At 38.0% G+C, this 18,805-nt stretch overlaps 1 protein-coding gene across 1 annotated transcript in view; it reads left to right on the top strand.

The window, feature by feature from the left end:
• Positions 1 to 1,857: 1,857 nt before the first annotated feature.
• Positions 1,858 to 18,805, top strand: part of SLC25A12 (solute carrier family 25 member 12) — a 108,063-nt gene continuing 91,115 nt past the window's right edge. The window contains exons 1-2 of the mRNA XM_077751181.1: positions 1,858 to 1,869; positions 2,825 to 2,878. Coding sequence (XP_077607307.1) covers positions 1,858 to 1,869; positions 2,825 to 2,878 — 66 coding nt within the window. The remainder of the gene's footprint in view (positions 1,870 to 2,824; positions 2,879 to 18,805) is intronic.

The following is an 18,805-nucleotide window of genomic DNA, read 5'->3' as shown; positions in this document are numbered from 1 at the left end:
TTTAGGATATATATATATATAATATGATATATTATATAAAATATCACCTGATATATATATAATTTTTATATACATAAATAAATATATAAATATAATAAATAAATAAATATTAAATGTGATGCCTTCCTCTATAGTCTGACCTTATATTTTCACTCCAACAATATACATTTGGTCAACAGTGTGTTCTGATAGGAAATAATTCTTTCACTTATTTATTTTTTAAAATGTGTATTTATTTATTTTGAGAGAGAGCACATGTGAGTCAAGCTGGGGAGGGGCAGAGAGAGAGGGAGAGAGAGAATCCCAAGCAGGTTCCACACTGTCAGTGCAGAGAGCCCTCTGAGGGTCTTGAACTAACAAGCTGTAAGATCATGACCTGAACCAAAATCACAAGTTGGCTGCTTAGCCGACTGAGCCACCCAGGTGCCCCAATACTTTCATTTTAAATAAATGTCTTCCTTTCCCTTAAGTACTTTTATTCGAACTAAGGAACTTTAGCCTGCTAAACATTCTTCTCTTGTAAAGTAATGTAAAAAAAAAAACAAACAAACCCTGGAGAATTCTACTTACAGAAACTTTGTGAAGTAAGAGAGAGCAAAGTATCAGGGGCATAAGGGTGTAGAAGAACAAAATATGAATTTGTAAATCTTTATGTCCAATCACATTGTTAAAAGAACTTTGAACAAGTTGAAGAAAGAGATGTAATGGTGGTAAATAGTTAAATCAACTGCACCAGAAAAGCTCATTATAGGAGTACTAGTAATGTAGCATTCCTTATCAACAGTTTACATTTGCCACTCCTCTTTCCTCACTCTATTAACTTGGATACTTAACACAAATATGATTAGTGAGACTGGAGAAAAGGGAGGCCTCCTGTTAGATTAAACATTGGAAATATGAAAGAGAGTGAGAGGGATCATAGAGCTAAGTGATATTAAAACAAATCTTATTGTTGTTACCCTTGGGGGAAAAAACCCCAGCAAGTATGCTTGTAGTTAAAAACAAAAAAAAATATACTTAAGGTCGGGGTTTGGGTAAGCATCAACCATCTTGAAAGATCCTAAGTTAGGGACTAAATGCTAGGCATTTGTATTTTTTACAAGGAGTATGTCTGGCATATAATAGATGGCCAGTAAATGTTGAGTGATTATGTGGCTCAATATTGTCATAATGGCAGAACTCAGTTTTAGAGACATTATTTTGGTTCAAGGTATAGCTACTACTTATGTAGGGCTGGCTATCTTTATGTAGGGGCAAGTTGGGCAAGAATTCAGTACCAGTCTTGTCCAAGGACAAATGGATTTTTTCCTGTATGCATTTGTGCCCCACATCACTGCACAAAGGATTTGGGTGAGTCTACTAATAAAGCTTTATAATAGTACAAGAATTACAAATGTATTAAGCATATTCGTCCCATGCCAATTTAGGGGCATATTTCTCAAGTTATATTTTCTTAGGTTTTCCCCAGAGTGCATTGGTCCTGAATCCTTTTTATTGTCAATATTTGTCATTAGTTGTCATTAATTCATTTATTATTATCATTAATGGGACATGTCATCTGATCCATCGAAATCTTGCTCAATCTGGGCCCCAAACATTCCTTTAAGTCTCAGGATTAAACGATTCTGGCTGAAGTCTGTGCCCAAAGCCACACCCATTAGGAGGCCTTAAGAAACGTGGGACTTTCCAGGCGGCGACTGAGCTGTAGGCAACCACGCGGCGCGTCGGAATCCCAGGGCTGGCACTCCAGCCTAGCCTATGGGAGGATCATCCTCCTCCCCAGGGAGACAGGTCGCTTGCCCGGACCAGCTCCCTTTCTGGCGGGGATTCGGGGCCCTATTCCAGCCCCGCCCCGGNATGGCGGTCAAGGTGACTCCCAACTCTCTGCTGCTGCCTTTATTGCATAAGAGACATTCCAGGGACCTTGCCCCCAGCCCCTCACCTCTTACCAATTCCTTCGTTGCCTGGTTCTTAGATAGCGTATCCTGGGGCTCCGGCTTGTGGGTGGGAGAGCTGTGTGGGGCTTGGACCGGAGGGAGAGGATGCCCGGCTGGGGGAGGGGAAGTAGGAGGGATTATGAGTTGGAGGGGCTTGTGAGGACCAGATCGGTAAAGGAAGAGTAGTGTCCTCCCTTAGGTGCATGAGATTGTGAGTCGGGAGTTGGAGGGCATCAGAAAGGGAGTGGGAGGAAGTGGCATGTAAAACCCGGGGATAACCTAAGGCATCTGTGTATTGCAGTGGGGGAGGGGGTGAATAATTCAGTTATTTGGGGCTTCAGTGGGGCAGGGGGCAGTGGTTGGCATTTGTGCTGCAGGTGGCGAGATGTCGAAAGTATTTGGAAACACTGTAGCAGCTTTCATATTTTAGGTTGGGTGGAGGAAGACAGGGGCGCGGAGATAATTATATTCTGGATTGCTTTCCATGGGGAAGAAAGGCTGCTAGGCCAGGCGATTAATTTGGGGGTTTTAACTTTACTGTTGCCCTGTTCTTGCTAGCTTCTTGATTTGGAGGTGGGTGGTTGCTATTGTGTTGCTAGTGGATGTGGAATAAAATTAGAGATTGATCCTCACTGCCTTCACTTTCTAGTCCAGAGCAAATCTGGTAGATTTGCTGTATATTAAGCTCTTCACACCTGTACTTCCGCTCTGTAGTCATAGATATCCAATTTGACAGGTGTTATCAGTATTAGTACTTTTGGTTTGTTTTAAACTAAATGCCCCTATAAAAGATAAGAGCATTGATTTGTTAGCATTTGTGAACTCTAATCTGAAGAGATTATGTGGTCTCTAGTAAAGTATTAACTGTTTTTTTTTTTTCCTTACAGGTGCAAACAACCAAGCGAGGTGATCCTCATGAGTTAAGAAACATATTCCTCCAGGTAAATTGGCTTATATGGCACCTTTTTTTATTGAGGAAAAAAGTGTATATTTAATGCTTCTCAGGCCTTAATTTTCAGGAATGTTCTGTTTTCATTTACTCTTTTATTTCCCATTCTTAAAAACATGGATAAACGTAGTTTATAATTCTCTTATTTTATTAAGGTGCAAATACAAATTTTCCTTTCTATTAAGGTTTGATAAAATATTTTTCTCAAAATTCTGTTTTTTTTTAACATGGTTTAAAGTATGTGAGAGAAGCCTAAAAAGAATTTCCAGCTGCCCTTAAGCGCTATGATCAAAATATAATTTCAAAATATATTGACACTCTTGTGTAATTACTATGTATGGTGATTAGTATTCTTTCTTTCTTGAAAGTTGCATGTTTATAGTTTTCCTGTTTGTAAGCATTTATGTAATTTGTTACAGAAATAAGAATATTATTAATGTCTGTATCTTTTCTCCCTCTGCTTATTTATATTCATAGGCTTTTGGGGTTTTATTACAAAATGTTACTGTCTGCAGTTCTTACAAAGATCTACCTTCTAACTTTTTAAGATCAGTGACTTGGCTGTAGACTTAAAACAAGTTGGCTTAGTTTTTTGTTTTGCTTTCTTAAATTTCAGAAGTTCCTCATGCAGGAAGTTGTACTTAAGAAATAGATGAAAAGGGAACAAGATAAGGTGTTTTACTAAGTATTATGTTTTTCTGTGAAATCGTCTTTTGAAAACTTTTATTCTGGACCTAGGTTCTTATATAGAAACTTTGACCTTGGGCAGGTCCCTACTTGGTATTTGTTTCCTCTGTAAAATGAGAGGTGATCTCCAAGGTTCCTTCCAGCTCCAAAAGTCTATGATTCTATATTAGGAACAGATTCTAACATTCGCTGATCAGCCTGGAATAGATGACATTTTTATTTGAGACATGGATTGCTTAAGCTATTGTTGGGGAGGAGGCTGCATAGATGACCATACATATGTGTAACTCACGAAAAACAATTGTGAAAATTGGAATCTTAGATTTCATAAAATCTGATGAAGGATCATTTCCAGAACATAAATAATTATAACAGAAATAGTCTATTTCTGGCTTGAAACCTTTATTCCTCACAAGTGTTCTTTAAAAATAGTGTAAAATATGTCAGTATTAACCACACCATGATTATACTTAGTTGTTTTGTGAGATGTTCATGTGATCCAGTTAATTTTATTTTCTATATTAAGCAGGCTTGGAAAAAAATCAGTTGAAATGGTTCATGATGCAGTGCAAAGAGCACTGACCTAGGTGTCAGGAACACTGGGTTCAGTTCCCATTCCTGCCTCATTTTGATTGTTGGATCTATAGCTACCTGTCTGGCCTTTCTGGGCTTTATCTTCTCATGTGGAATTCAATGGGATGTGAGGAAATGGNCCCACGAACCGCGAGATCATGACCTAAGCGAAAGTCGGACACTTAACCGACTAAGCCACCCAGGCGCCCCTTTTTGACAACTTTTAAATCTTATCTTTTTTTAAAAAAGATTTTGTTTTTAAGTAATCTTTATACTTGACATAGGGCTTCAACTATGTCAAGAGTTTTTCTCTACTGACTGGGCCAGCCAGATGCCCCCTTATCATTATCTTTTTGATGATGCCCTTATTTTATGTTTATATTGAAAAATTGTGGAATTCATAACAGTGCACTTAGTACTAGTTATAAAGCATTGACTCAAGAGTTATTGATAGATAAGACATCACAGATACTTACCTTCACCAGCTAGAAAAATAGAATATAGTTAGTTGAATCTATTTGAGGACAGTTACTAAGTAACATATTAGATTTTTTTTATTCCTGTTTTGAGTACTTCAAACTGTAGCTACTTGAAGCTATAGGACATTGTTTAGGAACTGTTTTATTTTACAAGCATATGGTTTATTAATATTTTAGAGAAAATAGGCAAAAAAGATATACTGACCACATTATTTCTTTAGTATTTAACATATTTGCCCAAGAAATATTTACTAAGGATTATTTGCTGTGTGCCATGTGTGTACTTTTGTATTTAACTTAGGAGTAGGACCCAGTTGAATAATGGAAGGAGAGGGCTGAGCCAACACTTGAATGGTAATTGACATGTGACTTACTCCTTTCTCATCCCATTCCATCTCTAACAGATTGTGGCCAGGGAGTCAAGAATAATGAAGTCAAATACATAGCCTCCGGTAGAGCAATCAGATTGAGTTGCTGGATCAAAGTGGCTGTAATAATAATGACAGTGGCCAACATTTATGGATCATTCAGCAGTGTGCTGGGCATTGGCCTCGTGCTTTTACGGTATTACATTAACTTTCATAACAACCTTAGGAGGTAGGGTTAGAGTCCCCGTTAAATAGATGAAGTTAAATGACTTGGTTAATGCCATTTAGTTCTTAAGTGGTGGAGGCTGGATTCCAGTCAAACTGCAGAACCTGTACTCTTAACCCTTACACTAAATCACTTGTTGGGGAGGAGGGGTCTCCAAAGGGAGGTGGGCAAGTTTTTGAAAGCTAGAAGTACATGAGGCACTAATGGCAGCTGTGTTTGTTAAGTTAAAGGAAAAAAAAAATCTGGTTACTTAGGTGATGAAAAAGTGCCTTTACCCTGTAACTACGTAGAACATTTCGCCAATGAGTTTGGATTTGAAACAGTAGGGATGCACTATGGGTTTCTGAGTGGGCAAATTGAAGTGGAGAATTCTGACAGCTCTTTGTGTATGTTGGATAAAGTGTGGAGAGGCTGGAAGTAGGTAGGGAGATCAGCTAAGAGGCTTTTGAAATAATACATGTGGGAGATAATGACCTGGAGTGTCTGATAGCTGGGGAAATGGAAGGGAAGGACAGTACCAGGGACTTTGTAAGGGATGAATCTATTGAATTTGGTATTAAATATAGAAATAAAGGAAGAAGTAGTGAAGCTGGTGGGAATTTTTGGTTATTTTTGGTTTTCATTGTTAAATAAGTATGTCCTAATATGTTAAATCTGATAGGTTTGGAGAGTTACAAATTCATACAGGTGGCAGATAAATCCTTGTGCTTAGGGAATTAAATATAAAAGAAACAGGACCAGGGGTGCCTGGGTGGCTCAGTCTGTTAAGCATCTGACTTGGGCTCAGGTCATGATCTCATTGTCTCTGAGTTCGAGCCCCGCGTTGGGCTCTGTGCTCACAGCTCAGAGCCTAGAGCCTGCTTCAGATTCTGTGTCTCCCTCTCCTTCTCCTTGCCCACTCATGCTCTCTCTCTCTCTCTCTCTCTCTCCTTCAAAACTAAATAAAACATTAAAAAAATTTAAAAGAAACAGGACCAGGAATAAGGGACTGATTTATAAGTGATATCCATAATTGAAGTGGGAAGGAGGAGGAAGAAAACTAGGGAGAATCATCCCATGGGAGTTTAAAGTAGTTTCAAAAAAAGGGTATAGTCAAAGATTAAGATATAAATTATTCTGTTATTATAATTTGATTTTGGTAGGATTTTGGAGTCACTTGACTTCTGGATCATTGAGATATTGAAAGACTGCAGAGAAGATTTAATTTTGAATTTCAGAATACAATTGAAAGCTGCTTTTTTTTTAAAATGTTTTTTATTTATTTCTAGGAGAGAGAGAGAGACAGCATGAGCAGGGGAGGGTCAGAGAGAGAGGGAGTCACAGACTGAAACAGGCTCCAGGCTCCGAGCTGGCAGTCAGCACAGAGCCTGACGCGGGACTCGAACCCACGAGCCGCGAGATCATGACCTAAGCGAAAGTCAGACGCTCAACCGGCTAAGCCACCCAGGCACCCCGAAAGCTGCTTTATATAAATTTAGATCTTTGGCATTAACTGTCTAAAGTCACAAACACTCATTTGTCTTTGTTAACAGGAAAATATTCCTCTTTGAAAGTGCTGATATATCTATGTTCAAAGGTACGATGTGTTCAAGCTTGTGAAAGGGCTTTATAAAAGTAAAGCATTCTTATTTTGAGTCTAGGGAAATAGGTTTATTTTTTCCGTGTTTATTGCTTCTTAAATTTTGATGAGCTATATTTTCTGTTAGTTAAAAAAAAGAACAATAGTATTCACTAGGATTCTGCTTTTTCCTGCTCCCTACAAGTTCATAAAATTGGAGCACAACAAATAAATTTTTAGGTATTAGACTATGCTGACAACCAGTTGTCAGGCTAAGATTTTACTATTACTACCCTTACAACTGTCATTTCTTGATTTATCTCTTCTTTTACCTCTTATCCACCCACTATCATTGACCCGATTTTGCTGTATCAGAAGTATATAGTAGCAAAAGGAGACCATAGAAGCAATGACGAGGGAGGGAAGGTGAGGATAACAGGAATGTCACAGGCTGTTTGTTATAAACCTGACAAACTTCAGAATGAGAAGCTGGTCTATGCTTTGTGGCAAAGTAGGTTTACCAAAAAGCCGTTCTAAGTGAATGATTTGTCAAGATCTCTCTCTCTCTTTTTTTTTTTTTAGTTGCTAGACTTTTTGTTGTTTTTCAACGTATTGTATGGTAAAAGCAACACATGTTGAGACTGTATCATTATATATGTTAGACCAAAAACATACTGCAGTGTAGAACTCAAATATTATTTTGAACCTCTTTTTTTTTGTCATTATCACCAATGTAACAATTATGATCATATCCATATAAAAATTGTGAAAATGCATTTTCTGCTGTTATTTATTTTATTTTATTTTTTAAAGCTTATTTGTTTATTTTGAGAGAGAGAGAGAGAATGAACCAGTGGAGGAAGGGCAGAGAGGAGGGGAACAGAGGATCTGAAGTCCGTTCTGTGCTGACAGCAGATGTGGGACTTGAACTCATGGATCATGAGATCATGACCTGAGCCTAAGTCGGATGCTTAACCAACTGAGCCACCCACGCACCCCTGTGTTGTTTATTTTAGAGAATAAATGGAAGAAGATGCTGCTAATGTAAAGCAAAGAGTGATTGATTCTTCCTTAGGGTTTTTATTCATTTTTAACTGAAAGAAATATCCTTTTTATTAAAAATTTTTTAATGTTTATTTTTGAGAGAGAAAGAGAGAGAGAGAGACAGACAGAGCACAAGCAGAGGGGAGGGACAGAAAGAGAGGGGGAGACACAGAATCTGAAGCAAGTTCCAGGCTCTGAGCTGTCAGCACAGAGCCCGACATGGGGCTCCAACTCAAGAACCATGAGATCATGACCTGGGCCGAAGTCAGATGCTTAACCAACTGAGCCACCCAGGCACCCTGAAAGAAATATTCTTTTACTCAATACATACTTGTTTACATATTACATATGTATTTATTTTTGGCAATAAATAACCTGGGGCTCAGAAGGGAATTAAGCAGGAGACCCTTCTACTTTGTTGGAATATGCATTAAGGCTATCTTTTCTTTTCTTTTTAAGTTTATTTATTTTTGGGAGGGGGAGAGAGAAAGTGTGTGTACATAGGGATGGGACAGAGGGAGGTAGAGAGAGAATCCCAAACAGGATTCGAACTCGAGTGGGGCTTAAATTCAGAACTGAGATCATGACCTGAGCTGAAGTTGGATGCTTAACTGACTGAGCCACCCATACATCTGCCTTTCTTTCTTGCTTTGTCTCTCCCTTCCCTTCCCTTCCCTTCCCTTCCCTTCCCTTCCTTTTGTGAGAGAGAAAGAGGGGAGGGGCAGAGAGAGGAGAAAGAATCCCCACCAGACAGTGTGGAGCACAGTGCGGGGCTTGAACTCAGGAACTTAGGAATGGGGAGATCATGACCTGGATGAAAATCAGTGGTCGAACACTTAACTGATTGAGTCACCCAGGCGCCCCAGGGCTAGGTTTTCAGAAGGATGGAATGTGTACTACAAATGATAACATCAACTGAGGCCCAGTGTGGAGAAAAAAGGTGCTCTCATGGGGTATTTGTGGAAACAAAGACTCTTTGGAAAGCAGTCTGTCAATAGTTTCAAATAAAAAGATACCTTTTGAATAAACAATCCTACTTTTGGGATATTTAACCCAGAAAAATAAAAATACTCACAAAAATACATATGTACAAGGTTGTTATAACACTCAGTTGTTCCTTGATGGAAAAAAAGTAGGAAATGAGAAACAAATGTTATCAGAGGGGAGTGATAGAAAAGCTATGGAAAAACCATCCCATGGAAAATTATGCAGAACTAAAAAGAATGAGTTAGGCATGTTTCAGCTGATTTAGAGAGATTTCCAATGTACTATTAAGTGAGATAAGATGTAAAAAAGTGTCTATAGTGTGACTCTAGTTTTCTAAAAGCCACTTAATTTATGTCGCATGTGTATAAGAATTAGGGGAAAATAAAAATAAAGCCTTAATGTGTATGTGTTAGATTTTGATCAAGTGAATAATTAAAAAGTAAGAATTTCGAAATTTAAAAATCTGAATTTTTTTTTTTTTTACAAATAGTTTATTGTCAAATTAGTTTCCACATAACACCCAGTGCTCATCCCCACAAGTGCCCTCCTCCATGCCCATCCCCCCTCCCCCCCACATCCATCAGTCCTCAGTTTTTGTCAGCATTCAAGAGTCTCTCATGGTTTGCCTCTCTCCCTTTCCCCCACCATTTCCCCCCTTCTTCTCCCCCTTGTTCCTCAGTTAAGTTCCTCTTAATCCTCCTATATGTGCAAACATATATTTGTCCTTCTCTGCCTGACTTATTTCACTCAGCATAACACCCTCAAGGTCCATCCATGTGGCTACACATGGCCAGATTTCATTGTTTCTCATTGCCATGTAGTATTCCATGGTATAGATAAACCACATCTTCTTGATCCATTCGTCTGTTGATGGACGCTTATGCTCTAAAAATCTGAAGTTAAAAGAGGACTTCCCCGCATAAATTGAGTCGAATAAACCCCATTATAAGACATACAGAAGGGGATCTATAGTTTTCTTAGCTATACTGATTAAGGGTTCTTTAGAATATAGGAATTGAAGATGATAGCCTTTATCTTTAGTATATTAGTATTTGACATAAACTGAATAAAGTTTTCATTTAAAAAAAAAAAAAGAGTGACAAGGCACCTGGATGGATCAGTCAGTTAAGCGTCTGACTTAGGCTCAGGTCATGATCTCATGGTTCGTGAGTCCAAGCCCTGCGTTGGGCTCTGTGCTGATGGCTCAGAGCCTGGAGCCTGCTTCACCTTCTGTGTCTCCCTTTCCCTCTGCCTGTCCCCTTCTCACTTTCTGTCTCTCTCCCAAAAAAAAAATAAACATTAAGAAAAAGTGTTAAGCATTTAGGGCATACTAGCACCGCAGTGAGACTTTATCCTTGAGACAGAAGGATTGAAAAGTAACTGAAAAGATGAGAAAATTAGTGTTATTAAATCCCATGTTATGTTCTACTATCAATCAATATATTTTTAGTTGTCTACCATGTGCCAGCCTAGGCATTGTGCTAGGTTCTAAACCTTTATAGAGTTGATATAGAGGAGTTCAGTGAAAGTAACTCATTCTAGGTAGAGATGACACACTAGCAAAGCCCACACACTTAAAAAAAAAAAAAAAACTACAGAAGGTGACAAGTCTAATAAGAAAATAAACAGATGATGGGACAGACCATCATTTTTCAAGAGAGTAGTGAGTAAAGACCCCTGAGAAGGTTATACTAGAGGTGAGACTTAAAAGTGGGCAGAGAATTCCCAACAGAGGGCTCCCATGTATAAAGCCTAGATGTGTGTAAGGGCCTGGTATGTTTGACAAACAGAAAGGAAGCTAGTGTGCTTGAAGCATCAGTAAGTGAGGGAGTGAATGGCTGTAAGAGATGAGGCTGAAGGAGAGCCATGTCAAGCAGAGCCTTGTTTGTAGGCCACTGAGAAGAGTTTTGATTTTTTTTAAAGAGCATTGTGGAAACCACTGAAGGTCTTTCACCTTGAAAGTGGAATAATTTACATTAAAATTTTTTTAATGTTTATTTTGGGGGGGAGGGAAGGGAGAGAGAGAGAGAGAGCAAGGAAGAGGCAGAGAGAGAGAGGGAGAAAGAGGATCCCAAGCAGGTTCTGTGCCAAAAGCAGAGAGCCTGATGTGGGACTTGAACTCACAAACTGAACTGTGAGATCATGACCTCAGCCAAAATCATGCGCAATCAACTGAGTCACCCAGGCGACTTTCAATTTACATTTTAAACAGATCATATTTAAATGGATTATATTGAAATGTAAACTTTCAGCAAACTGGGTGGCTCAGCTGGTTAAACATCTGACCCTTGATTTTAGCTCAGGTCATGATTACACAATCGTGAGTTCAAGCCCCATGTCAGGCTCTGTGCTGTGCCGAGCCTGCTTGGGATGCTCTTTCTTTCTCTATCTCTCTCCCTCTCCCCTACTCACACATGACTCTCTCTCTCTCTTCTCAAAATAAATAAACTTTTTTTTTTTAAATGTTTTATTTATTTTTAGGAGAGAGAGAGAGACAGCGTGAGCAGGGGAGGGTCAGAGAGAGAGGGAGTCACAGACTGAAACAGGCTCCAGGCTCTGAACTGGCAGTCAGCACAGAGCCCGACGCGGGGCTCGAACCCATGATCCATGAGATCATGACCTAAGCGAAAGTCGGACGCTTAACCGACTAAGCCACCCAGGCGCCCCTCAAAATAATAAACTTAAAAAAAAAAAAGGAAATGTAAACTTCATACTCATTCCTGTGCTTTCTTATGGATGACTGCTTTGATTAGACTGTGATTCTTCAGTTTAATTTCCTTCTGTCCATGGGGTTCTTAGAATATCTTTGAGTGGGGCCTCAGCTGACTCCTTTTCATCCAGGAGACAGCAGAGTGGAGCTCTAACCTGCAAGGGCTTTGTAGTCTGGTCTGGATTTGGGTCCTTATTAGATGCCCTTTTGCTTTAGGACCTTAGTTATTTACGCCAGTAAGTTTCCTTACCTAAGAAGGGATTACTATACCTAGTACATAGGGACATTGTAACGATTAAATGAGGTAATGTGTAACTGATGCCTGATACATGGAGCTTAGTTCCTTGGTCCTTTCCTTTTCTTATAAGATGGGATGACGACTTTTCTTTCATGAATAAGATCTGAGTCCCTTGTCTTTCCTAAGTAACTGTGCTGGACCTATAAAGTGACTAAGATGTTAATATGTGTTTATGATTATGTACATGTAATCAGCTAATTACTCATATTGTTGAGACATATACCTGAAGATATTTACAAATTTCCACATTCAGAAATACCACCATAAGAAGGAATTTCAAATTTGTAGCTTCTGAGAAAGGGTCTAGCCATGGTCTAAGAAAGACTGTGGATGATATGTGAGTTTTCTTTGGAACCTTCAACTGCTCAGTCTGGATCAGGAAGGAATAATAGTTCAACTGTAGGCTCTGTAATACTAAGACACAGATCTGAAAAAGAGACTTAGAATTCATTCTTTATGTGTATAACTTAAAAAAAAAAATCATTTCCCTGTTCTGTCCAGCTCTCTTTTACTTAATATTACTGAGGTTTCTAAAGCATCATTCACTGAAATCAGTGCTATATGGCCACTATTGGGCTTTTAGAACTGTGCTATTGTTTACTTACTGAGACAATATTATGTCTCAGGCACTATTTTAATTATTTTATATAAGTCATTATAGTCAGTCCTCAAAACAACTCTTTAAGGTAGGAACCATTAACATTCTCATTTTATAGGTGAAGAAACTGAGCCCTAGAAAGGTTAAGTAACTTGCTCAAGGTTATACAGTAAATGGAAGAAACTTCCTTTATGTATTTCCAGCAACTTGCCTTTCTAAATTAATATTTGGTGATACAGGTATGTTAGTATACATTGAATCACCTTATTATTTTTCTGTATACTTTTAAAAACCTTTTTAATTATGGAAAATTTTAAGCCTATAAAAAGTTAGAGAAAATAGTACGATCAATTACCATATATCCATCACGCAGCTTCACCAACTCTTTTGGCTAATCTTGCTTTCTCTATATTGCAGCTGCATTGGATTATTTTGAAGCAATTCCCAGACACTGCATATATGAATACTTGGTATCTTGAAAAGATACTAAATGATTACTTGATAACTCTGAAATGATAACTCTGAAAAAGATACATGATGACTCTGAAAAACCATCAAACCATAATTCGATTATTTCATGTAAAAATATTCCTTAATAATGTGGATTTCCATTCAGTGTTGAAGTTTTCCTGTTTGTTTCATTTTTTAAGTTGCTTTATTAAAATCACGATCCAAGATATGTTCATACATTACATTTGGTTGCCCTTTCTCTTAAATCTTTTAATATTTTCCACTCCCTACTAGGAAAAAGGTCCCTCTTTTTCTGTGACAAAAATCTTGGAATTTAATCAAGGCTTACCAACATTATAGCATTCTGTTCCCCTAAGAGTTGCACCTTGATTGTCAAAGACATGATTTGCCCAGGCTTATAAATATATATGCTCCTTGTATGTTCCCATGGTTACTTAGGCCAAGAGATTGAAGTATTTATTTTAAGAACAATGCAAATTAATTATTCAACTTAATCTGCCCTGAGAAGCATTCTAGTTTCAGTTGTTGAATTCTCTGGGGTCATTATTTTATATCCAAGGTTTTGGGAAACTTGGAGGGGAAAATTCTTTTGGTATATCTAGTTTATTATGGTAGTTTCATTTGATTTCCGTGATTAACAAGGAGCTTATACCTCTCTGCTCTGTTAGAAATTACATTGTTTGGTAGGTGACAATAGAATTTGATATAATGGACAGTAAAAATACATATATTAAAGCAAAAAGAAAAATAAGCACATAATATTTCATGGAGGCAAGCAGAATTAGAAAGGCAGACTTTTGGAGAACTTTTTTTTGCAAAATCCAGTAGAAGGTTTTGCTTCTAGTGTATATGAAATATGTGACTGAGAGTTCTAGTTGAAATTAGATGTATAAAATTGCCTTTTCCTAAAGCATGTGTAGTTGATTTTAGTAAATATCGGAAAAATTTTGCATTACTAATTAAAATCTTTAAAAAAGTGGCCTTATGTGTTAAAATTATTTTTTCATATTAAATATTATGTATAATAGATGAATTCCACACTGTACTGTTGTAACAGGGTTTGTTGTGGTCTGCTTGTTATGCCGAGTGCTTGTGTAGTGAAAGGGCATACATTCCTGACTAAATTTGGTTTCTGTTAGAAGTAAGAGCCATATAAGCGAAGGACAGCAAGAGGATTAGCTTCAGAAGCTCAGCTCTTCGATTATTCCTGTAATTCACTTTTCTATATGGGAAATGCTTTACGTGCTATATGTAGTTACTGAACTTTGTGGCATTGTCGTGTGAGAGTTACTGAAACTGGAAGGATGTTAAGATCTGAAAATGTCAGTTCATCTCAGTTGGAACAAAGTCTCAGAGCAACAGTTTGTTTTGACTCGTATTACAGCCACGTGTTGGATAAGCAGAGATGAACCTGGCTAGACCAGTTAGGACTGATTTGGTAAACCCAAGAATAGTGGAAGCCAACCCCAAGGAAACCTTGGTTTGGAGAAAGACGAGACGTTAGAACAATAACTCCTTCATGTTTGGGTAAAAGCAGAATAATTAAATAAGCAAGGAGGGAAACTTGGATCCTATGCTTTTCTGTGTTTCTAAGCACTTTAGAATAACTGCAGTATTTCATTATGTGTTAGTTTTACAATTTCCAAGTACTTTGGTGTTCAAGATCTCATTTTTTCCCTCACATCAAGGCAGCTGTGTTTCTGTATCTTCTTATTAGAGAAGAAGCTCAGAGAAGGTATGTGTGTCACTCAAGAAATAACACCTAGTTAATGGCACAGGGATTAGAACTTGTTTTTAGATCCTGGTTTTGGTGTCCATCATGCCACTGTCTCTGAGCTGTTTGAGGTAGGAACTATGTTTTTGTGATCATCGCGTCTCTACTATCAGGCGTAATGTCCAACTCACAATTGGTACTTAATAAATGTTTTTAAGTGAGTGCAAAGTAACCTGGAAGATTTGATAATAGCAGATTTTTGGCTTAAAAACTAACGCTTCTAAATATATTACCTTGGTTTTGATGAGCATAGTTAAAAAGAAAATCCTAGATCTTCATACACTGTATACTTTTAAAAAGTAACCACCTTTCTAGTTACAGCAGATTAGAATTTTTCTTTATAACCCCTGGAAAATCTTTTAGACATAAAGTATCAAAAGATCTGTTTTTGAATTTAAATCATTTAAACAGGTAATTTGTATCATTTAGACTATTTGGGTTGTTTACTCATTTGTGTCATTAAATTAACCTTTTCCCCCCCTTACTCAAAAGAAATTTAGGGTAGTGTGAAAACTTGTTGTAAAGTCTGCTTTACAGGTAACCTGTGATAGAGGTTAAAATTTGGCAAATTGTAAAGGAGTTGCTACTGTTCAACTTATTCCAGTCAAGTGAGACCTTAATATGTTGATCTGTTGGCTTGACAGGCAAAACATTTGTAGATAACATGATTGCATTTGGAGCTAGAGGTATTTCTGTGTAAGTACGGTAGTGTAATTATATATATATATATATCTGTATGTGAAACCCTGCCATCTTTTATCAGCAATAAATGTATAAAGATTCTAATCTTTCATTAAGGTCCATTTCATTTCTCAGGCTCATAATGTCAAGACTTTTTCAAGCACATGTGAACTATACTCCATGTAAACTTAAATATTTCTGGAAATGTCAAAGCTATGTGTACTTTTATATTCAAATACTTGAATTGGATTTGGAAAAAGTTTAATCAAGAAAATAAATCATGTATTTTTGTTTGGATATGGTCAGCTACTTCTTGTCAATGTCTTTCATTTGTCCTTGACTTCCTGCCCAAGAGGGATTTACAACTGCTTAAGAGACATCTTTGAAATGGCAAATGATTAACTCTAAAGTTATTTGGAGTATGGATATAATATTTGGTTAATTTCACTTAAAGTCATTTTGTTCCTCCTTTGAAATGATAGGAACAAAATAGAAATATAATGAAACTACTAAGTTGATATATTAAATTTTTAGAATAATTTAGCATGGGAGACCCAACACTTTGTTTTAACTTTCTATTCCTTTTAGTATGAACATGTCATTTTGATTAGCAGAAAGGGAAGTTCGCAACATGGCCACCTAGCCTTTTCTGATTTCTAGGCCTTCTGTGTTACTGTAGGCCATGTTTACTTTGTTTAAAACATTATTATCCATGGGGCGCCTGGGTGGCTTAGTTGGTTAAGCGTCCGACTTTCGCTTAGGTCATGATCTCGCAGTTCGTGGGTTCGAGCCCCGCGTCGGGCTCTGTGCTGACTGCCAGCTCAGAGCCTTCAGCCTGCTTCAGTCTGTGACTCCCTCTCTCTCTGACCCTCCCCGGCTCACGCTGTCTCTCTCTCTCTCCTAGAAATAAATAAAACATTAAAAAATTAAAACAAAAAACAAAAAACATTATTATCCAGCAATTAAAATAAGCATTGAAAATAATGAAACTGTTTAAAATAAACAAGTCATTCTTATTTTAAAAGTATTTTTAAAATATACTTTTTGTTTAAATAAATCGCTTGTTTTTGAGGTACCTGCTTTGCTTTGTTAACATAATACCTACAATGTTTTAGCATCTTGACTGACTGAGGGTAGATTCTAGTTTCTGTTCTACACTGCCTCTTCTGTCTGTTCAGGCAGCTGACTCACTGACATTGCCAAGTAATTGTCTGTAATTTAATGAGTTAATTAGTTAACTGTCTCCTGGAGAAGTCAAGTACTGACTCCTTATGGATGAGAAGACTTTTTTCCCCCCTCTGAGCTATACTTTATCTTTCAGTTAAAATCAAGTTAAAATAGAGTAGGAGAGTTGGGGAAAACATTAGCAAAATACCTCAGGGTAATTGATTCTCTGGCATCATTTATAACCTCAGATACTGGCAAAGCCTGTTCCAGTACTTGTCAACAAAAGCATTTGTTTTCCTTGTTGGCTGCTGTGTCAGTGGTTTGTGCTAAGGCTATTTCCTGATGGTTTTAAAGTCAAGAATGTTGGGAAATCCTGGTGATTCTGTAGGTACACAGAGTGTGTGTGTGTGTGTGTGTGTGTGTGTGTGTGTGTGTGTGTAGTCCTGGCAGTCAAAAGTCAGGTACTAGTATTAGACACTATGTGGCAAAAATAAATGGAGAACTAGCGGCCACATTTTGTTAATACTAATTGGAATGTTTTCATATTCTCTCTTTTGAGAATTGACATCTGATTAAAGAAAGCAAGCAGCACTCAAACAGTTGTGATGAGAACAAAGATCTCCATAACCCAACTCCATAACCCAAATAAAATAAAATTTTATTTTGCAGTTTGTATTTAGTTCTTCCTTCTTTTAAATTTCTCTTAAGAGTCAGTCCAGGATTCCTTGTCAAAAGATGTGAGCATTCTTACAGTTCTTTATATATGATATGCATCTATCTATATCTGTATTTATCTATAGCTAAATTGCTTTTCAGCAAGACCAAAATTGAAAAAAAGTAACATCTACAGAATAGTGTTAATAGTAAATGTCATCATTTGTCTAAAAAAGAGAAATGGGTAAGTATTCATTCATGTTTACATGTGTATACATTAGCATGTATATGCATATATATCATATATATATAATCGTTTATGCATAAAGCATATCTGGAAGAACATACAAGAAATTGATGGCCTCTGGGGCATGTGGGTGGCTCACTTGGCTGGGAGTCTGACTTTGGCTCAGGTCATGATCTTATGGTTTGTGGGTTCAAGCCCTGCATTGGGCTCCCTGCTGTTAGCACAGAGCCTGCTTCAGATCCTCTGTCCCCCTCTCTCTCATGTACTCTCTCTCTCTCTCAAAAATAAAATAATCATGAAAAAAACCCCAGAAATTGATTGCCATTAGAGTAGGAAATTAAGTACCTGGAGACAGAGCTCAGAGGAAGACTTTTCACTGTATACCCTTTTGTACATTTTAAATTAAAAAAAATTTTTTAAATTTTACTTTAGAGAGAGAGCACAAGAGAGGGGAGAGGAGCAGAGGGGGAGAGAGAATCTTAAGCAGGCTCCATACTCAGCACAGAGCCTGACTAGGGGCTCAATTCCACAACTCTGGGATCATGACCTGGGCTGAAATCAAGAGTCAGGCGTTCCACTGACTGAACCACCAGAGTGCCCCTGAATTTTTTTAAAAATGTTTGTTTATTTTGAAAGGGGGGGGGAGGGGCAGAGAGGGAGAGATAGAAAAGCCCAAGCAGGCTCCACACTGTCAGTGCAGGGCCCAGCGCAGGGGTTGAACTCACAAACCATAAGACGATGACTTGAGCCAAAACCAAGAGTCAGATGCTTAACTGACTGAGCTACCCAGGTGCCCCAGCGTTCTTTTTGAATTTTGAATGGTATGACTGTAACACTATTAAAATCACCTTTATTTTTTATTTTATTTTATTTTTTTTTAAATATTTTTATTTATTTCTAGGAGAGAGAGAGAGAGTGTGAGAAGGGGAGGGTCAGAGAGAGAGGGAGATACAGACTCTGAAATAGGCTCCAGGCTCTGAGCTGGCAGTCAGCACAGAGCCCGACACGGGGCTCGAACCCACGAACCGTGAGATCATGACCTAAGCGAAAGTCGGACGCTTAATCGACTAAGCCACCCAGGTGCCCCTAAAATCACCTTTAAAAAGCCATTAGCAAGGGGTGAAAGTACCCATGATTTTTTCATTTGCACTCCTACCACCTTGGTTCAGGCCTCATCCCCTTTCACCTGGATCTTCATTAGCTGACACTTGGTCTCCCTGCCCCAGCCAGTTTCCATCTTCTCCAAACCATCTTTTACATTGCCACAAGAGAGAGCACAGGACAGATCATGTCTCTCTCCTCTAAAACTTCTGGTGGTGTCCCATGACCTGTGGAATGGAGTTCAGACCTCAACTTAACATTCAGAGTCTTCTATCATTTGATCTCACACTGCCTTT

This window comes from Crocuta crocuta, unplaced genomic scaffold, assembly GCF_008692635.1.
Source record: "Crocuta crocuta isolate KB4526 unplaced genomic scaffold, BGI_CrCroc_1.0 scaffold219, whole genome shotgun sequence".
NCBI lineage: Eukaryota > Metazoa > Chordata > Mammalia > Carnivora > Hyaenidae > Crocuta > Crocuta crocuta.
The sequence above is the reverse complement of the archived record's forward strand: the minus strand, read 5'-3'. Positions and strand labels throughout refer to the sequence as shown.